At 44.2% G+C, this 20,358-nt stretch overlaps 1 protein-coding gene across 3 annotated transcripts in view; it reads right to left on the bottom strand.

The window, feature by feature from the left end:
• Positions 1 to 20,358, bottom strand: part of pdzd2 (PDZ domain containing 2) — a 486,622-nt gene that overhangs the window by 53,749 nt on the left and 412,515 nt on the right. For all 3 annotated transcript variants that reach the window (XM_078221651.1, XM_078221659.1, XM_078221668.1), the window contains one exon: positions 13,256 to 13,343. In XM_078221651.1, coding sequence (XP_078077777.1) covers positions 13,256 to 13,343 — 88 coding nt within the window. The remainder of the gene's footprint in view (positions 1 to 13,255; positions 13,344 to 20,358) is intronic.

Raw genomic sequence — 20,358 nt, 5'->3', positions numbered from 1 at the left:
TTCCTCTGGTTCCTCCCCAAATTCTGAGCACAGATTTTACCACTGTCTGCCCTTGATCTGGGCTGGAATTTCAGCCCATCCTGTTTATCAACTCTGTTGATTTCCCAGAGGTGGGACAGAACGTTTGGTCCAGAAGTACTGATAAAGTCTTATATGTCCTTGGGAACAGAGGACATATACACAAATGTTGCCGCTTTACAATTCTCACACAAGCCCAGCTATAAAAATAACAAGACAAATATAATTAACTAAGATTTCATCTAATACCTTGTAAAGAGTGATTTAGCATTTATATTGATCAATAAAACATGTGATGCACGACAATGGGCTCCTGTCTTTATCTGATGAACATAAGCTGTTGATCTCCACCTTCTTGGCAATAAAGGCTGTAACTGGTAAACTTGCAATCAACATTAAAAGCTGCAGACAATTGGGAGTCTTACTATCTAATTTTGCTAGCTGCAATCTTGTAAACAACTTGCAAAATGACCTTTAATATGGAAAATGTCCCATTGCGCTTTATAGAGGTGAAGAGAAATAGATAAATGGAATTAAAAATAGAAGAGTCATGATGCAAGAGTCAGGGGCAGCGACAACAATCTTAACTAACTTTTAAAAATTCTTTCACGGGACATGAGTGTCACTGGAAGGCCAGCATCTGCTACCCATTCCAAATTGTCTTTGCAAAGTAGTTCTTGAACTACTGCTGTCTGGGCTTTGACTCAACGACAGTGAAGGAACGATGGTATAGTTCCAAGTCAAGATGGTGTGTGGCTTGGAGGGGAAATTGCAGGGGTAGGCGTTCCCATACTTCTGCGGCTCTTGTCCTTTTGGGTGGTCGAGGTTATAGGTTTGGAATGCACAGTCGATGGAGATTTGACAAATTGATGCTGAGCATTTTAAATAGTACACAATGCTGTCACTGTGCATTGTTGGTGGAAAGAGTGAATGTTTAAGATGGTGGATGGGGGCGCTAATCCAAATGGGCTGCTTTGTCTTGGATGTTGAACTGTGAGTGTTGTCGGAGCTGCACACATCCAGGCAAAATATTCCATCACATTCCTGACTTGCATCTTGTAGATGGTGGGCAGCTTTTAGGGAGTCAGAATGTGAGTTACTTGCTGCAGGATTCCAGCCACTGACTTGCTCTAGTAGCTACAGTATTTATATGGGTTTTTTTTATTTATTCGTGGGACATGGGTGTCACTGGCTGGTCAACATTTATTGCCCATCCTTGGTTGCCTGAGGACAGTTGAGAGTCAACCATATTGCTGTGGCTCTGGAGTCACATGTAGGCCAGACAGGACAAGGTTGACAGATTTTTTTCCCTAAAGGGACATTAGTGAACTAGATGGGTTTTCCCAGCAATCAACAATGGTTTCATGGTCTTCTCAATTCCAGATATTTTTTATTGAATTCAAATTCCACCATTTGCTGTGGTGGGATTTGAACTCGGGTCCCCAGAACATTAGCTGAGTTTCTGGATTAATAGTCTAATGGTAATACCACTAGGCCATCGCCTCCCCGTATATGGCTGGACCAGTTCAGTTTCTGGACAATTTCTCAGCTCTGTCAATTGTATGCTTCTTCTATTGTTTGGTGTGCATGTAGTTCTGTGTTGCAGCTTATCAGTTTAGCACCATACTTTTGGTTCTGCCTAATGCTGCTCCTGCTATGCTCTCCTGCAACTTGGATTGATCCCCAAGCATAATGGTAATGGTGGAGTGGGTGTATGTCCTGTACATACAGCAGGACAAATCCCACCCGGTCAATTTACCACACATCAGTCTGCTCAATGACCTTCCTTCCAAAATAAGCTCAGAAATGGGGATGTTTGCTGATGATTGCAACACGTTCAGCAGTATTTGCAACTCCTCAGATACTGAAGCAGTCCATGTCCAAATGCAGCAAGACCTGAACTATATCCAGACGGGCTGATAAGTGGCAAGTAACATTCGTGCCCTATAAATGCTAGGAAATAACCATCTCCAACAGGAGAGAATCTAACCATTTACCCCTCAATATTCAATGGCATGGCCATCACTGAATCCCCCACCATCACCATTCTGGGGGTGACCATTGACCAGACACTGAACTGGACTAGTGATAAAAATACAGTGGCTACAAGAGCAAATCGAATGCTTGAAATCCTGTGGCGGGTAACTCACCTTCTGACTCCCCAAAGCCTGTCCACCATCTACAAGGCATAAGTCAGGAGTGTGATGGAATACTCTCCACTTGTCTGGATGAATGCAGCTCAACTCATCCAGGACAAAGCAGCCCGCTTGATTGGTGCCCATCCACCATCTTTAACATTCACTCCCTCCACCAATACACAGTGCCAACAGTGTATAGATCTATAAGATGCACTGCAGCAACTCATCAAAACTCCTTCAACAGCACCTTCCAAATCTGCAACCTCTACCACCCAGCAGAACAGGAGCAGCAGAAACCTGGGAACACCACCATCTGGAGGTTCCCCTCTAAGTCACGCACCATCCTGACTTGGAAATATATCGATATATCACCGTTCCCTCACCGTTGCTAGGTCAAAATCTTGGAATTCCCTCCCTAATAGTACTGTGGCTGTACTTACATCTCAGGGACTACAACGGTCCAAGAAGGAAGCTCACCACCATCTTCTCAAGGGTAACTAGGGAAGGACGATAAATCCTGGCCTAGCCAGTGACTCCCACATCCCATAAATTAATTTTAAAAAATTATATTGCCATTCCTTCACTGGCTCCAAGTCAAAATCCTTGAAAAGCCTTCCTAATAGCACTCTACTTGCTCCGACACTACATGGACAACAGCAGTGCAAGAATGTGGCTTACCACCATCTTCTCAAGGGCAATTCATGATGGGTAATAAATGCCAGCCTAGTGAGCGATGCCCACCTCCCGTGAAAGAATTTTAAAAAGCTCAGCCGCTCATTAAACACTTCCTCCAATTCATGTTTTCATTGAATGAATCAGGATTGTTTTACATCCAATGCAAAGGAACATGTATCCCCAATATGAAGATCAATTCTGTTGCTTAATGCAGTAGCCATTATTGCAGCTACTACTGGCGTGTAAGGACCATTTTACAATTGCAAAATTAGTGGGTTGGGCAGGTCAGAAAGATCAGTAAGAGGATTTTTTCTAAATTTGAGATTAATTGGTTTGCCTCTTAACTCACTCATTAAACTAAACACATCTTAACTGACAGCTCAGGACTCACACACTCCACTGTGCTCTCAATGAAAGACGTTCCAGTAAACATTATTGAAAAGCCAGCTGTAATTCATCTCAGCCACAGCCATTCAATAACAACTACATTGCATCAGAAGCAATTAGGGGAATCGCTTTTCTGGTTAAGGGAACATTTTGCATCATTAACACTCTCCCCATACCTTTATTTAAGGCTGCGTTTGCTGGCATCGCCAGGCATGCCCAATTGTACCGCTTCACTCCGTGATGTCACTGCCAGCAATGGAAATCAGAATTCTACTCATTCACCCAACCTCAGTGTGATTCTTATCCTCTCCATTTACCGATAAAATTTTAACAGGACTAGACAGAGTAGATGGAGGAAGGATGTTCCGATAGTGGGAGAGTCCAGAACCAGGGGTCACAGTCCAAAGGTAAACCTTGTAGGACTGAAATGAGAGACAATTCCTTCACCCAGAGAACGGTGAATTCGCAACAACTGAAAGTAAAACTAAAAAGATTGTACGTTTTCAAAAAAGAGTTGGATATAACTCTTGGGATGAAGAGGATCAAAGGATACAGGGGGGAAGGCGGGATCAGGCTATTGCGTTAGATGATCAGCCTTGATCATAATGAATGATGGAGCAAACTCGAAGGGCCGAATGGCCTACTCCTGTTCCTATTTTCTATATTTCTCATTGTTTATAAATTTTGAAACCGGAAAGAACTATTTTATTCAGAAAAAAATACAAAGAACAAAGAAAATTACAGCACAGGAACAGGCCATTCGGCCCCCCCAAGTCTGCACCGACAATGCTGCCTAACTGAACTAAAGCCCCTTATCCTTCCGGGGATCATATCCCTCTATTCCTATCCTATTCATGTATTTGTCAAGACGCCCCTTAAAAGTCATTATCATATCTGCTCCCATTACCTCCCCCGGCAGCGACTCCCAGGCACCCACCACCCTCTGTGTAAAACATTTGCCTCGTACATCTCCTTTAAACCTTGCCCCTCACACCTTGAACCTGTGCCCCCTAGTAGTTGACTCTTCCACCCTGGGAAAAAGCTTCTGACTATCCACTCTGTCCATGACCCTCATAATCTTGTAGACTTCTATCAGGTTGCCCCTCAACCTCCGTCATTCCAGTGAGAACAAACTAAGTTTCTCCAACTTCTCATCATAGCTGATGCCCTCCATACCAGGTAACATCCTGGTAAATCTTTTCTGTAGCCTCTCCAAAGCCTCCACATCCTTCTGATAGCGTGGCGACCAGAATTGAACACTATATTCCAAGCGCGGTCTAACTAAGGTTCTATAAAGCTGCAACATGACTTGCCAATTTTTAAACTCAATACCCCGGCCGATGAAGGCAAGCATGCCCGTATGCCTTCTTGACTGCCTTCTCCAACTGCGTTGCCACTTTCAGTGACCTGTGTACCTGCACACCCAGATCCCTCTGCCTATCAATATTCTTAAGGGTTCTGTAACTTACTATATATTTCCTATCGATATTAGACCTTCTAAAATGCATTACCTCACATTTGACCGGATTAAACTCAATCTGCCATCTCTCCGCCCAAGTCTCCAACCGATCTATATCCTGCTGTATCCTCTGATGGTCCTCATCACTACCCGCAATTCCACCAACCTTTGTGTCATCCACAAACTTACTAATCAAACCAGTTACATTTTCCGCCAAATCATTGATATATATTACAAACAGCAAAGGTCCCAGCACTGATCCCTGAGGAATGCCACTTGTCATAGCCCTCCATTCAGAAACACACCCTTTCACTGCTACCCTCTGTCTTCTTTGACCGCTCACCTGACGAAGGAGCAGCGCTCCGAAAGCTAGTGGCGTTTGCTACCAAATAAACCTCTTGGACTTTAACCTGGTGTTGTTAGACTCCTTACTGTTCTTTGACCGAGCCAGTTCTGTATCCACCTTGCCAGCTCACCTCTAATCCCATGCGACTTCACCTTCTGCACCAGTCTGCAATGAGGGACCTTGTCAAAAGCCTTACTGAAGTCCATGTAGACAACATCCACTGCCCTACCCTCATCAATCATCTTCGTCACTTCCTCGAAAAACTCAATTAAGTTAGTGAGACACAACTTCCCCTTCACAAAACCATGTTTCCTCTCACTAATACGTCCACCTATTTCCAAGTGGGAGTAAATCCTGTCTCGAAGAATCCTCTCCAATAATTTCCCTACCACTTATGTAAGGCTCACCAGCCTGTAATTATCTGGATTATTCTTGCTACCCTTCTTAAACAAAGGAACAACATTGGCTATTCTGCAATCCTCTGGGACCTACTCTAAAGCCAGTGTGGATACAAACATTTCTCCCAAGGCCCCAGCAATTTCCTCTCTTGTCTTTCTCAGTATTCTGGGGTATATCTCATCAGGCCCTGGGGACTTGTCTACCTTAATGTTTCTCAAGAACCCCAATACCTCCTCCTTTTTGATCTCAACATGACTCAAACTATCTACACATTCTTTCCCAGACTCAGTATCCACCTTCTCTTTGGTGAATACTGATGAAAAGTACTCATTTAATACCTTGCCCATTTCCTCTGGCTCCACGTATAGATTCCCTTCCCTGTCCTTGAGTGGGCCAACCCTCTCCCTGGCTGCACTCTTGCTCTTTATATATGTATAAAAAGCCTAGGGATTTTCCTTAATCCTACTGGCCAATGACTTAATCCTGCTGGCCAAAAACTTGCCATACTTATCCTTCACCCTTACAGGAATGTGGCAGTCCTGAATCCCTATCAACTTACACTTGAAAGCCTCCCACATGCCAGGTGTTGATTCGCCCTCAAACATCTGCCCCCAATCTACATTCTTCAGTTCCTGCCTAATATTGTTGTAATTAGCCTTCCCTCAATTTAGCACCTTAACTTGAGGACTACACTTATCTTTATCCATCAGTACCTTAAAGCTTGCTGAATTGTGGTCACTGTTCCTGAACTGCTCCCCTACTGAAACGTCAACCACCTGGCTGGGCTCATTCCCCAATGCCAGGTCCAGTACGGCCTCTTCCCTAGTTGGACTATATACATAGCCCTCCTGGATACTCCATACAAACACTGCCCCATTCACGCCCATAGCACTAAGTGAGTCCCAGTCAATATATAGGGGAAGTTAAAATCTCCTATCACAACAACCCTGTTACTTTTACACCTTGCCAAAATCTACCTGTTCCTCTATCTCCCCCTAGCAGTTGGGCGGCCTATATACAATACCCATTTCCACCTAGATAATTTCCTTTATCTTTTTCTATGGCAAGCACCCACTTGAAACAAGCGAACATATCCATAAAAGACTGGAGACTTCATAGAAACATAGCATGGCTGATCATCCAGAGAAGTATCTTCCAAATTTTCAATTAAGTTAATTTCAAATCAAGTGATTTTTTTCTCTATGTATGTCAGCTTCACTAAACTGTATATGTTAATGCTCAAAGATACAAATCCATAGACCAGCCTTAACACAATTCATAGTTTGATTTGAATACAGTGGCCTGAAAATTTTCCATCCTTGTTCGTGGCTAGGATTGTCCAGTGCTGCTGAAAGTGAATAGAATTTTGGCTGGAATGCCAAATTTTCCATTCTCACTCGCAATGGGTCCTGCACGGACAAGACCGGAGAATCCCGCCCAGTAAGTTGATAAATATAAATTTGATAGCTTGCAACATTAATATAAATTAACATTAAACTTTAGGAAGAATGTGAAGGCATTTAAGAGAGTAAGAAAAGATTCACGAGAATGGTTTTCAAAGATGAGGACTTTCACCGATGTGGATAGATTGGAGAAGCTGGAACAGTTCTTCTTGGAGAACAGAAAATTAAGAGGACATTTGATTGGGGTGTTCAAAATCAGGAGCGGTCTGGACAGAGTAGATTGGGAGAGACTGTTCTCATTGGCTGAAGGATAGAGAACCGAAGGGCACTGATTTAAGCTAAATGACAAAAGAAACATCAAAAGAACAAATGTTTTTTAATGCAACAAGTGGTTAGAATCTGGAATGCACTGCCTGAGAGTGTGGTGGAGGGAGATTCGATTGAGACTTTTAAAGAGAATTGGATAATTATCTGAAAAGAAAAATGCAGGGGGAAAAGCAGAATGTAAGATTCGGTCAGCAGCACTTGCAGAGAGCTGGCACAGATTTGATGGGACGAATGGCTTCCTTATGTAGCACAGTGGTTAGCACTGCTGCTTCAGAGCTCCAGGGTCCCGGGTTCGATTCCCGGCTTGAGTCACTGTCTGTGTGGAGTTTGCACATTCTCCTCGTGTCTGCGTGAGTTTCCTCCGGGTGCTCCGGTTTCCTCCCACAGTCCAAAGATGTGCAGGTTAGGTTGATTGGCCAGGTTACAAAAAAAATTGCCCCTTAGAGTCCTGATGCGTAGGTTACAGGGATTAGCGGGTAAATATGTGGGGGTAGGGCCTGGGTGGGATTGTGGTCGGTGCAGACTCGATGGGCCGAATGGCCTCCTTCTGCACTGTAGGGTTTCTATAAATAAATTCTATAAATGTGTTGTAACCATTCTATAATATGTCTTACTTTTAAAAACTCCGACGCTTCAAAACGTGAATTGGTTACTCAACATCTAAAACCTGTGCTATTGTTAATACATAACCATGAATATGATTAAATATTATTGTACATTAGGAACTATACAGAAACATGGAATTTCTTTCATACAGTTACAGGTATATTGGGTTATTTTGGAAATGGAATACTGTTTTTGAAGATCGATCAAAAGAGATTGTCTGGTGATTCAGTTACCTGTTGTTAGTGAGATCTCACTCTGCAGAAATTATCTGCTATATTTGCCTGCACACAACAGGATAACAAAACAATCCATCCGTTCTAAGGTAGTTCTGATGTCCTTTGGATGTGTTAGGGAGTTTTATATATAAAACACACACATATAAATTCTTTGTTTATTTTTTACCATAGTCCCTCTGGAACCTAAACAAGACACTGACCACATGCACATCAAACCCTCAAATTTCTTGAAGCAATGTACCAGATATCTGATGAAAAATAATAAAAATATACACCTTCCTGATACTGAAAGATACAGAACCTCACATATTTGGAAAACTATTTAACCTCTGCTTTAGAAAGGGTGCTTTAATAAATGTCTATTATCAATGTTGCCTTTGCTCTAACTCCCAATATGTGAATCAAGGTCCCAGTACCTAAGTTGTTCATTCTTTTCTCATCTTCCCCTAAAACCTTCCTTCTTCTCCTCAAGTTATTTCTATGATTATAACAAATATCTCTTTTTGTTGTTTTCTATGATGTACTTGTAGTTCTGGATGAAGCATTTTTTTTGGTGTAAAGCTCACCGGGGATATTTCTCTCACCATTGAGCACTAATACAGAGAACCCACAGCACAGAAACAGATACAAAATATTCACTCCACATTGTACAAGTCGCTTTGAAACTTGCTTTGTTGGTTCACTGTGTATAAAATGAGGAAACAAATCCATTTCTTGTAGCCTATTGATTTCCACCTGGGTGGCATGGTGGCACAGTGGTTAGCACTGCTGCCTCACAGTGCCAGGGACATGAGTTCAATTCCCGCCTTGGGCAACTGTCTGTGCGGCGTCTGCATGTTTTCCCCATCTCTGTGTGGGTTTCTTCTGGGTGCTCCGGTTTCCTCCCACAGTCCAAAGATGTGCAGGTTGGGTGGATTGGCCATGCTAAATTCTCCCTTAGTGTCCCAAGATGTGTAAGCTAGATGGATTAGCTATGGGAAATGCAAGGTTATGTGAAAGGGCAAGGGAGATACTCTGTCAGAGAGTTGGTGCAGACTTGATGGGGTTCTATGATTCTATGAATGGAACTTAGAGGCATGGAATTTTCTCAACACACTCCAGGAGAAGCAGACTAAGGTTTCTGCCCTGACTCCACTGTGACCTGGACCTATTCTCCAGCTTAGAGGTCATTTGTTATCTTAGCCAGGTCCCACCATCAGGGGAAGAAAAATATTGGCAATAGTGCAACACACAAAGAGGACAGGATCATTTAAAGGGGGGGGGGGGGGGGGGGGAGGAAACACTCAGAAGGTCAACCAAGATTGTTTCATTTATTCCATGGGTTGAGCTGGAGGCTTCATCTAGTGAAAACTAATGGTAGAAAAGGAGAAACTCATTCCTGCCCATCATATTTTAACAATAACCTAAGCAATGATTCATACAAATTTATATCTTCTTCTTTACACACGTATTCTAGGCCCTTATTTATAAGCCCCAAAATGTTGTGATGCTTTCATGATTTTAACCACCTGAACACATACTTTTAGGACTGGGGCCTGAATTTTTAGGATGGCTGGGTCTCAGCCCCCACCGCCCAGAGGGTCAGCTGGGAACACACCCCCGCCAACTCAAACAGGCCCGCATTGATTGGCAGAAGGTGGGAATTCAATTGGGCGGAATTGGCCAGCAGCTCTCCAGCCCCTCCAGACATAGTGCTGCAGTGGCCGGAGGAGGTACTGCAATGATATATCTGGAACTAAGTGCAAAGGGCAAAGTGAAGGAAAGGGAGGGGAGGGTAGGGGAAACCTTGAGTGGGGTGGGGGGTGGGGTCACGAGAGGGGATAGGCGGGTGAAGGAGGTTGGAGGCGTCCGGACCTTGAGGGGAGGGCACCCCCAGACAGATGGGGCTGGCTTCTGATGGAGGCCCCCCCAGCCCCACCCCCTCCCCACCTTCCCACCTAAGATGTAGCTTTGGCCATTTTCTTATTTCCAGTTTATGGCAAGTATAGGCCCACAGTCCAAAATGGTCAATTGCTGCAATATATCAAGGGGAGATGGTAATGTCACTGAACTAGTAATCCAGAAGTCCAGGCTAATCTTCTGGGGACATGGGTTCAAATCCTACGACGGCAGTTGGTGGAATTTAAATTAAATCTGGAATTGAAAGCTAATCTCAGTAATGGTGATCATGAAGTTATCAATTGTTGTAAAAACACATCTGGTTCACTAATGTCCTTCAGGAGAGGAAATCTGCCAACCTTACCCAGTCTGACCAACATGTGATTCCAGACGCATTGCAATGTGATTGACTCTTAACTGCCTCCTGAAATGGCCCAGCAAGTCACTCAGTTCAAGGGCAATTAGAGATGGGCAACGAATGCTGGCATTGCCATCGACACCCCAAAAAAAAAAATTATTTAGCAAGTTCACTCAAGAGAGAGTTTAGGACAGTTTGTACAGGAAGTGGAAGAATATCACACCAATGCAATAGATTAAGATTGAGGTCTGTTGTTATGCCATAGTAGAAGGGACTTTACTTTGCATTTGGCCTTGCTGCAGCTAACCTGGGAGTACTTACTGCTAACTCAGGAGGGTAGATTCTAACAGCGGGCAGCTGACTGGTGTAGTGTGCTAGCTGTCCACCTGACGGTGCAGATGGGATGATTCCATTTTAATTACCGCCCATCGGGAAATTACCGACCGGTGAGCCTAACCTCAGTGGTTGGTAAGTTGATGGAGAGGATCCTGAGAGACAGGATTTATGATCATCTAGAGAAGTTTAGTATGATCAAAAGTAGTCAGCACGGCTTTGTCAAGGGCAGGTCGTGCCTTACGAGCCTGGTTGAGTTCTTTGAAAATGTGACCAAACACATTGACGAAGGAAGAGCGGTGGATGTGGTCTATATGGACTTCAGCAAGGCGTTCGATAAGGTCCCCCATGCAAGACTTCTTGAGAAAGTGAGAGGGCATGGGATCCAAGGGGCTGTTGCCTTGTGGATCCAGAACTGGCTTGCCTGCAGAAGGCAGAGAGTGGCTGTGGAGGGGTCTTTCTCTGCATGGAGGTCAGTGACCAGTGGAGTGCCCCAGGGATCTGTTCTGGAACCCTTGCTGTTTGTCATTTTCATAAATGACCTGGATGAGGAAGTGGAGGGATGGGTTGGTAAGTTTGCTGACGACACCAAGGTAGGTGGTGTTGTGGATAGTTTGGAGGGATGTCAGAAGTTGCAGCGAGACATAGATAGAATGCAAGACTGGGCGGAGAAGTGGCAGATGGACTTCAACCCGGATAAGTGTGTGGTGATCCATTTTGGCAGATCCAATGGGATGAAGCAGCAGTATAATATGAAGGGTACCATTCTTAGCAGTGTAGAGGATCAGAAGGACCTTGGGGTCCGGGTCCATAGGACTCTTAAATCGGCCTCGCAGGTGGAGGATGTGGTCAAGAAGGCGTACGGCGTACTGGCCTTCATTAATCGAGGGATTGAGTTTAGGAGTCGGGAGATAATGCTGCAGCTTTATAGGACCCTGGTTAGACCCCACTTGGAGTACTGCGCGCAGTTCTGGTCACCTCATTACAGGAAAGATGTTGAAGCCATTGAAAGGGTGCAGAGGAGATTTACAAGGATGTTGCCTGGATTGGGGGGCATGCCTTATGAGGATAGGTTGAGGGAGCTTGGTCTCTTCTCCCTGGAGAGACGAAGGATGAGAGGTGACCTGATAGAGGTTTACAAGATGTTGAGAGGTCTGGATAGGGTAGACTCTCAGAGGCTATTTCCAAGGGCTGAAATGGTTGCTACGAGAGGACACAGGTTTAAGGTGCTGGGGGGTCGGTACAGAGGAGATGTCAGGGGTAAGTTTTTCACTCAGAGGGTGGTGGGTGAGTGGAATCGGCTGACGTCGGTGGTGGTGGAGGCAAACTCGTTGGGGTCTTTTAAGAGACTTCTGGATGAGTACATGGGATTTAATGGGATTGAGGGCTATAGATAGGCCTAGAGGTGGGGATGTGATCGGCGCAACTTGTGGGCCGAAGGGCCTGTTTGTGCTGTGGCTTTCTATGTTCTATGTTCTATGTTAAGGGAGGGCCATCATTTTCATTCAACTGGCAGGCTGCAGATGCCAAACAGGCAATATTGAGTGGGCCAGAGGTTGACTAGGCGATCAGCGAGTTAGGAACCCAGGGCAGCAGCAGCACTCATGTTCTTCCCATCTCCTCAAAAATATTTTTAAACTTTTCATTTTGGTTTTGCACCACCCTACACTGGTACACCCCACACCCGGGCAAACAAGCAGAGGCGTACATACAATGTAGAAACACAGGTCACATGTTAAAAAGACTGATCGCCCAAAAGGTGGCACAGTGGTTAGCACTGCTGCCTCACAGCGCCAGGGACCCGAGTTCGATTCCCGACTTGGGTCATTGTCTGTGCAGTCTGCATGTTCTGCCAGTGTCTGCGTGGGTTTCCTCCGGGTGCTCTGGTTCCTTCCCACAGTCCAAAGATGTGTGGGTTAGGTTGATTGGCCATGCTAAATTGCTACTTAGTGTCTCAAGATGTGTAGGTTAGATGGAATAGCCATGGTGGTTACAGGGATAAGGCGGGGAGAGGGCCTGGGTAGGGATACTCTGTTGGAGAGTCAGTGCTGACTCGATCATAGAAATCATAGAAACCCTACAGTGCAGAAGGAGGCCATTCGGCCCATCGAGTCTGCACCGACCACTATCCCACCCAGGCCCTACCCCCACATATTTTACCCACTAATCCCTCTAACCTACGCATCCCAGGGCTCTAAGGGCAATTTTTTTTTAACCTGGCCAATCAACCTAACCCGCACATCTTTGGACTGTGGGAGGAAACCGGAGCACCCGGAGGAAACCCACGCAGACACGAGGAGAATGTGCAAACTCCACACAGGCAGTGACCCGAGCCGGGAATCGAACCCGGGACCCTGGAGCTGTGAAGCAGCAGTGCTAACCACTGTGCTACCATGCCGCCCGGGGGCGAAGGGCTACTTCTGCACTGTACAGAATCTATGAAAACAGAAGGATTCTTTGGCTTCTTTTGACAGGTTTCCCAACTCGGAAAATGAGTGAGGCAGTAATTTATTTACATGATGTTCAGGGCATTGGGGCCTAATCCTGTTTCCACCCGTAAACTTGGTGAAAATCTCACCTAGAGTGTCAGAAAAGAGAACTTTTACATTCCCCAACTTATTTACCTCTAAGGACTTATTTCAAAAGAAAAAAGAAAGCTGCAAGGAAAAGAATATTCAAATGCTGTTGGTACCTGGGGTATGTGATAGTTGCCCATCTTTGGTTATGCTCTCCCGATGAGTTGTACGTGATATCACCTCATCCATTTCCTGTTCTGAGACCTGCATTGAACAAGAGAACAGAAGACCCAATTTGTAATTAATGGTAACCATGTACTGTCTTATTATCAATGTAATTGCAGAATGAACGTGTGAGAATCCACCGTGAGACTTGTACGCTATTACAGTGCGGGGTAATCAGTTTGTGCTCAGAATTTTCTGTGTAGACTATATTATAGGGTAGATTTTACAAAGTTATGCGCCCATCTGAGATTCACACATCAAAAATACAAATCAGGAATCTCATGGTGCTGTCACTGGGTTCCACGAGTTTCCATGACTGAATTCCCAATACGTGTTTATCACTGAACAGATGGATTCAATCAGCCTCTCATGTTACATCTGTCAGTCCCATTGCATTATCTACTCTTGATTTAAGGCCTTTAGCTTTTCCAGATATTAGCAATGATACAACTATCCTTAAGTTGCTGGCTCAATTCCAGCTCAAAGGAAGCCCAATATCTATTTTGGAGTGGCATGGTGGCACACTGGTTAGCACTGTTGCCTCACAGCACCAGGGACCCGGGTTCAATTCCGGCCTTGGGTCACTGTGTGTGTGGAGTCTGCATCAGGGACTCGGGTTCAATTCCGGCCTTGGGTCACTGTGTGTGTGGAGTCTGCACATTCTCCCAGTGCCTGCATGGGTTTCCTCTGGGTGCTCCGGTTTTCTCCCACAGTCCGAAAGACGTGCTGGTTAGGTGCATTGGCCATGTTAAATTCGCCCTCAGTATACCCCTGAACAGGCGCCAGAGTGTGGCAACTAGGGGATTTTCACAGTAACTTCATTGCAGTGTTAATGTAAGCTTACTTGTGACACTAATAAATAAACTTTAAACCTTTATTTGGGACTGCTGAATAAGATGCCCACACTATGTAATTTTCTCATCAGGATCAGCCTTGTCACTTCTGTCCTTCATTCAAGAATCATTAGTTAGTCTTTGTGACTATCAACATCTGTAACACTAGTGGCTGGATTTTTAAGCCACACCTGAATCACTTCTGGGTCACGACCCCCATCGTGATTCTGAAATGCAAAGGGTTTAATTGACCGGCGAACGAGTTTGCTGTCCAGTTAGTGGCACCATGAGCAGTCTGGAGGTAGGACCCAGTAATAGAGGGCTCTTTCAAAAGGTGAACAGAAGCCATGACTGTGCTTGCAGTCACTGAAGCAATGGAGCTGCAAGCCGAGGGCCAATGCTGGCCACAGGCACTCCCAGCTGACCCCACACCTTTCAGATATATCCCTTACGGTTTTCATGGGCACAGTGTTCAAAAGGAGAGATGTTCTGTTCCCAGCGTTCAAAAGAAGAATCCTATTAAAAGAGACCAAGAGGGAATGCATGGATCTGGTGAAGGAGGTCAGGGAGTCACCAGGAGGACATAGACCCAGTGCAGAAAGCACTCAATGGCCTGACCTGAAACCCCACAATGTCAGTAAATCAGACTCCACTCACAACTCTGTGCCGCAGTTGCCAAAGCAAGACATCCAGATAAGGTTGCCCAGGACTGCAATGTATTCCAGATTTCCACACCACCAGCTTTGCCATGTCTGTCTAACCCTATTTATTTATCTGATTAGTTAATCAGTTATTAATTTAGTTAGCTAATGTAATAGCAAATTACAGTCTCCTGGCTTGGAGACAAAAGAACAATTGGAGGGAAAACAAAAAGAATAACCTTAACAATGCACTCAGAAAATTGAACCATGGTCAGACATGTCAACATGGTTTTGTAAAAGGGAAATGGTGTTTGACGAAGTTAAGAGTATTTTTGAGGATGTAACTCTTTGGGTAGATAAAGGGGAATCAATAGATATAAGACCATAAGACGTAGGAGCAGAATTAGGCCACTCGGCCCATTGAGTCTGCTCTGCCATTCAATCATGGCTGATATTTTTCTCATGCCCATTCTCCTGCCTTTTCCCCATAACCCTTGATCCCCTTATTAATCAAGAACCAGTCTATTTCTGTCTTAAAGGCACTCAATGACCTGGCCTCCACAGTCTTCGGCGGCAAAGAGTTCCACAGATTCACCACTCTCAGGCTGAAGAAATTCCTCCTTATATAGTATACTTGGATTTCCAAAAGGCATTTGATAAGGTGCCACACAAATCTTAATGGACGGGAAGCAAGGAATTCTCAGGTTGGCAGGCAATGATTAATAGAGTGCTGCAAGGACCAGTGTTGGGCCTCAGCTATTTACAATCGATATCAATAACTTAGACAAAGAGCAATGTATCTGGGTTTGTTGATGATACAAAGCTGTGGAGACACAAAGAGGCTGCAAAGAGATATAGACAGGTTAACTGAGAGGACAACAAAGTTTAAAGTTTATTTATTAGTGTCACAAGTAGGCTTACGTTAACATTGCAATTAAGTTACTGTGAAAATCCCCTAGTTGCTACACTCTAGTGTCTGTTCAGGTACACTGAGGGAGAATTTAGCATGGCCCATGCAGCTAACCAGCATATCTTTCAGATTGTGGGAGGAAACCGGAGCACCCGGAGGAAAACCACGCAGACACAGGAAGAACATGCAAACTCCGCACAGTGACTCAAGAGGGAATTGAACCCAGGTCCCTGGCTCCAAGGCAGCAGCGCTAACCATTGTGCCACTGTAACAAGGTGGCAGATGGAGAACACGCGGGAAAGTGTAAGGTTATTCACTTGGCCGTAAGAATACAAAAGCACAATATTTTTAAAAAGATGTGAAACTTGTAAATGTTGATGTTCAAAGAGACTTGGGTGTGCTTAACTGGGAAGGCAAGTTGCATGTTGGCCTTTATTACAAGTTAATTTGAGTACAAGAATAAAGAAGTCTTGTTACAATTGTGCAGGGCTTTGGTGAGACCACATCTGGAATTCTTTGCACAGTTTTGGTCTTCATATTTGAGGAAGGATATACTCACATTAGCGGTGGTACAGCGAAAGCTCACTAAATTGATCCCTGGAATGAGACAGTTGTCCTATGATGAGAGGCTGAGTAAATTGGGTATGTATCCTCTGGAGTTCAGAAGAAAATTTTGTAACATTAAAGATTCAGAAGGGGTTTGACAGGGTAGACACTGAGGTTGTTTCCCCTGGCTGGGGAATCTAGAACACGAGAGCACAGTCTCAGGATAAGGATTCTATCATTTAGGATTGAGATTAAAAGAAATATCTTCACTTAAAGGGTTGTGATTCTTTGGAATTCTCTACCCCCGAATGATATGAATGTTCCATCAATGACCATATTTAAGGTCTCTCAGAGAATCAAATTATAGTACGCATTGGGCAGGGGTATCCTGTACACTCTTCACTTGTAGATAGAATTATCTAATGAATGGGAGTGAGTGGGAAAGTGGAGTTGAAGCCACAGATCAGCCATGATGCAGCAGGTTTGTATGGTCTGTACTTGCTCCTATTTCTTATGCTCTTATGGAAAGGTGAGTGGCAAGCGATGCCTAGGGACAGGCCCCTGACACTGTTTACAGCAGTATGCATATGAACCATGCGTACAGAGTAGCCATAGTTCTCCTTAACTTGGTCAGATCAAGTGGCCAGTTGCACCACTGAGCTGATGGCAACCTTAACATAGTGAGTGCAAATGAACGTCGGGCATCATTGAGGGGCATAACATGTCACATTGAAATAGGTGAGGGAGGTCAGACGTCTTCGAAATCTGTCTCTACTTATCCTGCCAGAAAAGAAAGCACAAATGTAACAAGCAAGGTGGTGTGCTGGACCTTCACATTTTGACCTGATGGAGATTGCAGCAGTGGACATTGTGAAGGTGCCAGAGTCAGGAACTGGGCAATGGAGAGATGGGAAGTCGTCTAGAGCAAGGTCATTTGATAGTTCTTTCTTCAGTTGAAGGGTGTACAAGAAACTCATGCCTGATGTATGCTGTAACTGTACAGCTGATGCTATCTATGGGGTTGGATTGGTTGTGCTGAGTATTTCCAAATCCTTTATGATGCATATTTCAGGTGTCTTTATAATTGCCTTCTTTTAAAAGCTCAGGCTCTGGGGATATGAGGTCTTTTCACCATCAGGTAGCTGTGGTTGGGTTGGAGGTCTAACATGTAGCATAACAATGACTTTGAACATGTCTTCAAAGCTAAATGAAGTCTCTGACAGCTCACTTCTGCTCCTGCCACAAGAGCAGGGAACCTATCCCGAGTATCCTGTCCAACACTCATGTCTCAGAAAAAAAACATGATCTGGTCATTATCACATTGATGTTTGTGGGATCTTGCTGTGTGTGAATTGGCTACTGCATTTCCTACATTACAATTGTGAGTATTCTTCAAAAGTATCTCACTGACTGTAAAGCACTTTGGGACATGTTAAGGTCACTTTCTTTTTCCCTTCTACTTCCATAGGAGCTTTGAAAATAATTCCCATATTGGAACTCTGAGAAAGAATGAAACAGCAGTTCCCTCCACATTCCCGAAAGGTGCAATCCTAGGTCAGCTGCAATGTTTTACTTTGTGTGGGTGGTAACAGCACATCATAAGACTGCAATTTGGTGTGCTAGCCAGCAACAAGTTACACAACCCAGCCTAACATAGCACTGCAAGTCACCCTTTAAACATCCACAGCAACTCTGCAGGAGATAGAAACTGGGCAGCGAGCAGATGAAATCCCACTCTTCCCAAACTCCAGCTCACACTGACAGCAATTTGCAGGCTACGCTTTGGATTTCTACTTGGGAATGTACGGTAAATCTCATTTACACTGGCATCCTTGTGCAGAACCAGCTGCGAGACTGAATTCATCGAGATTCACAAATAGTCCTTATGTAAAGCTATGAAAACTGAACATTACCATTTTATCCACCTGCACAATCTTTACTTAAAGAAGTAGAAAAGGACAAATAATTATTCCGTACTTGAGCCACCCATTGTCTTTAGTGATGCAAACAGTTGCCTGTTGTATTCCTTAGAAGTTGTGGGTTGTGTGGGTTGGTGGGGGTGGGGGGTATATTAATAATCTGGCAGTAGGGTTGTGTTGGTGGGAGTGGGGGGGTATATTAATAGGCTGGTAATGGGGTTGTGTTGGTGGGGGTGGGGGGGTATATTAATAAGCTGGCAATGGGGTTGTGTTGGTGGGGGTGGGGGGTATATTAATAAGCTGGCAATGGGGTTGTGTTGGTGGGGGTGGGGGGTATATTAATAAGCTGGCAATGGGGTTGTGTCATTTAGTTGCCAGTATGTCCAATTGACTGAGCAGACTGTTTCTCATTTATCTTTAATGGTACGTAGAACGATTGGATTTCAAATAGATTGCAGTCTCGCTCCAGTTATTTCCTTCCAGTCAGGCTCCTTGGATGCTGCCCAGTAAAGGAATATCTGCCAGAAGTTATGCAAGAGTGACTTGTTCTTTTTTTTTTGAAAATAGTTCCTGTCACAACGAGATCCTCAAAAACAAATCAAAAGTCCGCCACTGCTTCATTTCCAAGAACTGAAAAGCTGCCCCTTCACTTTATTTGTGACTGGTAATGAAAGTTCAGAGCAGGGTCCCAACTCATCTTCAATTAAAATATCTTTCCCTTTGGCTGCAAACATGGATTATTTGAATCATGCTCAAAAATATTCTGCATTAAATCATCATTACTAAAGTTACATGAGGTTCATCTCTGATACAAAACAATGTTGAGCTTTGTTAGGAAGGTTCTACTTCTTTAAGACACAAACAGGATAACCATTAGCTTCCTGTTAACGTCCATTAGATAGTTTGTTATGTAGCAAGATGACAGCTGGAATCGAGATGCCGACCTACAGGTCATTAAGCCAACGATATCAACTTAATTATCTTTTTAAAAATTTGGGGAATGTTCCAGCACAAGGGCGATCTGCACTCGGGAAGGGATCAGTTTTGGCAGCCACTGTCCGGATGCGCAGCAGCCTCCTTTAACTCAATAGTGAACCTTAACCTCCTCACAATACCAGTCTCTGGCAGATGTGCAACCTTTGTATAATTGATCCCAGCGTATAGAGAAAAACAAAATAAGTAGCTGGATGGTACTTTGGTTAAAAGTAGTTTACTGACCATATACAGGCAAAAAGCAGTGGAAAACAGAAGCAAACTAAAGGGTTTAAAAGTTCTGGTGCTGATTTATTGGGTACATGGGTCATTACAAGCCATACTGAACAGTCTGTTTGCAGGTTTGATCCTTCATCTCCGCCAAGTTAATTGAGAAATGCTACAATTGGCCTGTGCTCACAGGCTGAGAAGGAGAAAATAAACAGGCCGAATGCATGGTCCTGATAACTAACCAGTGACGTCCTGGGAAGCGTGTGAATGTGTACATTAGTTAAGGATATAATTAGCCTCAGTTGTGACAACCCTCCACAGTCAAGGAAATTTCTGACACTAAAAGCTAGATTTTCCTCCACCATCCTCTCCCCAACGGGGGAAATCTGATTTCCCTAGTTCCTGCTGCTGTCTGAGCCAAGCCCAAGCGTCACCTGGAATTGGGCGGCAGTCAGAAGGAGCAGTGGCAAATCATGCTCCTGTGGCAACTCGCTCACAGCAGCGATAGACTTCCCAACAGTGGGAAAGAGTCCGCCAGGAATTCACCTTGTGAAATCCGGAGTGGTAATCGGGCCAGGAGTGCAATGGGGAAGGAGAGATTTCAGAAAAGCCAGCTCTCAATTCGAAGAACGGCTATTTTGACGTAGTATTGGAAGCTCTTGGCTGCCATGGAGCAGTCCTTTGAATGGACCTACCTTGCACTAAGTTGATCTTTCTCTGCACCCTACTTATGACTGTAACACTACATTCTACTTTGTCTTCATTTGCAAAAGTTCCATAAACATTTGAAATATTTTTCGAACTAGATTGCCAACATTTAACTTAATTATTTTAAAATTTGAAACAAATAATTCAAAACTACTATATCTTTGCAGAAAACGATCACTTGAAACACTCTTAAACAAACAGCCGACTAATATGCATACGCTACATATTTTAATTATCCTTCATGCTGGAATTGAAACTATTTTGGATCAGATGTTTAAAAGGGCTTCTTTGTAT

Source organism: Mustelus asterias, chromosome 1 (genome assembly GCF_964213995.1).
Source record: "Mustelus asterias chromosome 1, sMusAst1.hap1.1, whole genome shotgun sequence".
Lineage (NCBI taxonomy): Eukaryota > Metazoa > Chordata > Chondrichthyes > Carcharhiniformes > Triakidae > Mustelus > Mustelus asterias.
Note: the sequence above shows the minus strand (reverse complement) of the source record. Positions and strands in the feature narration are given on the sequence as shown.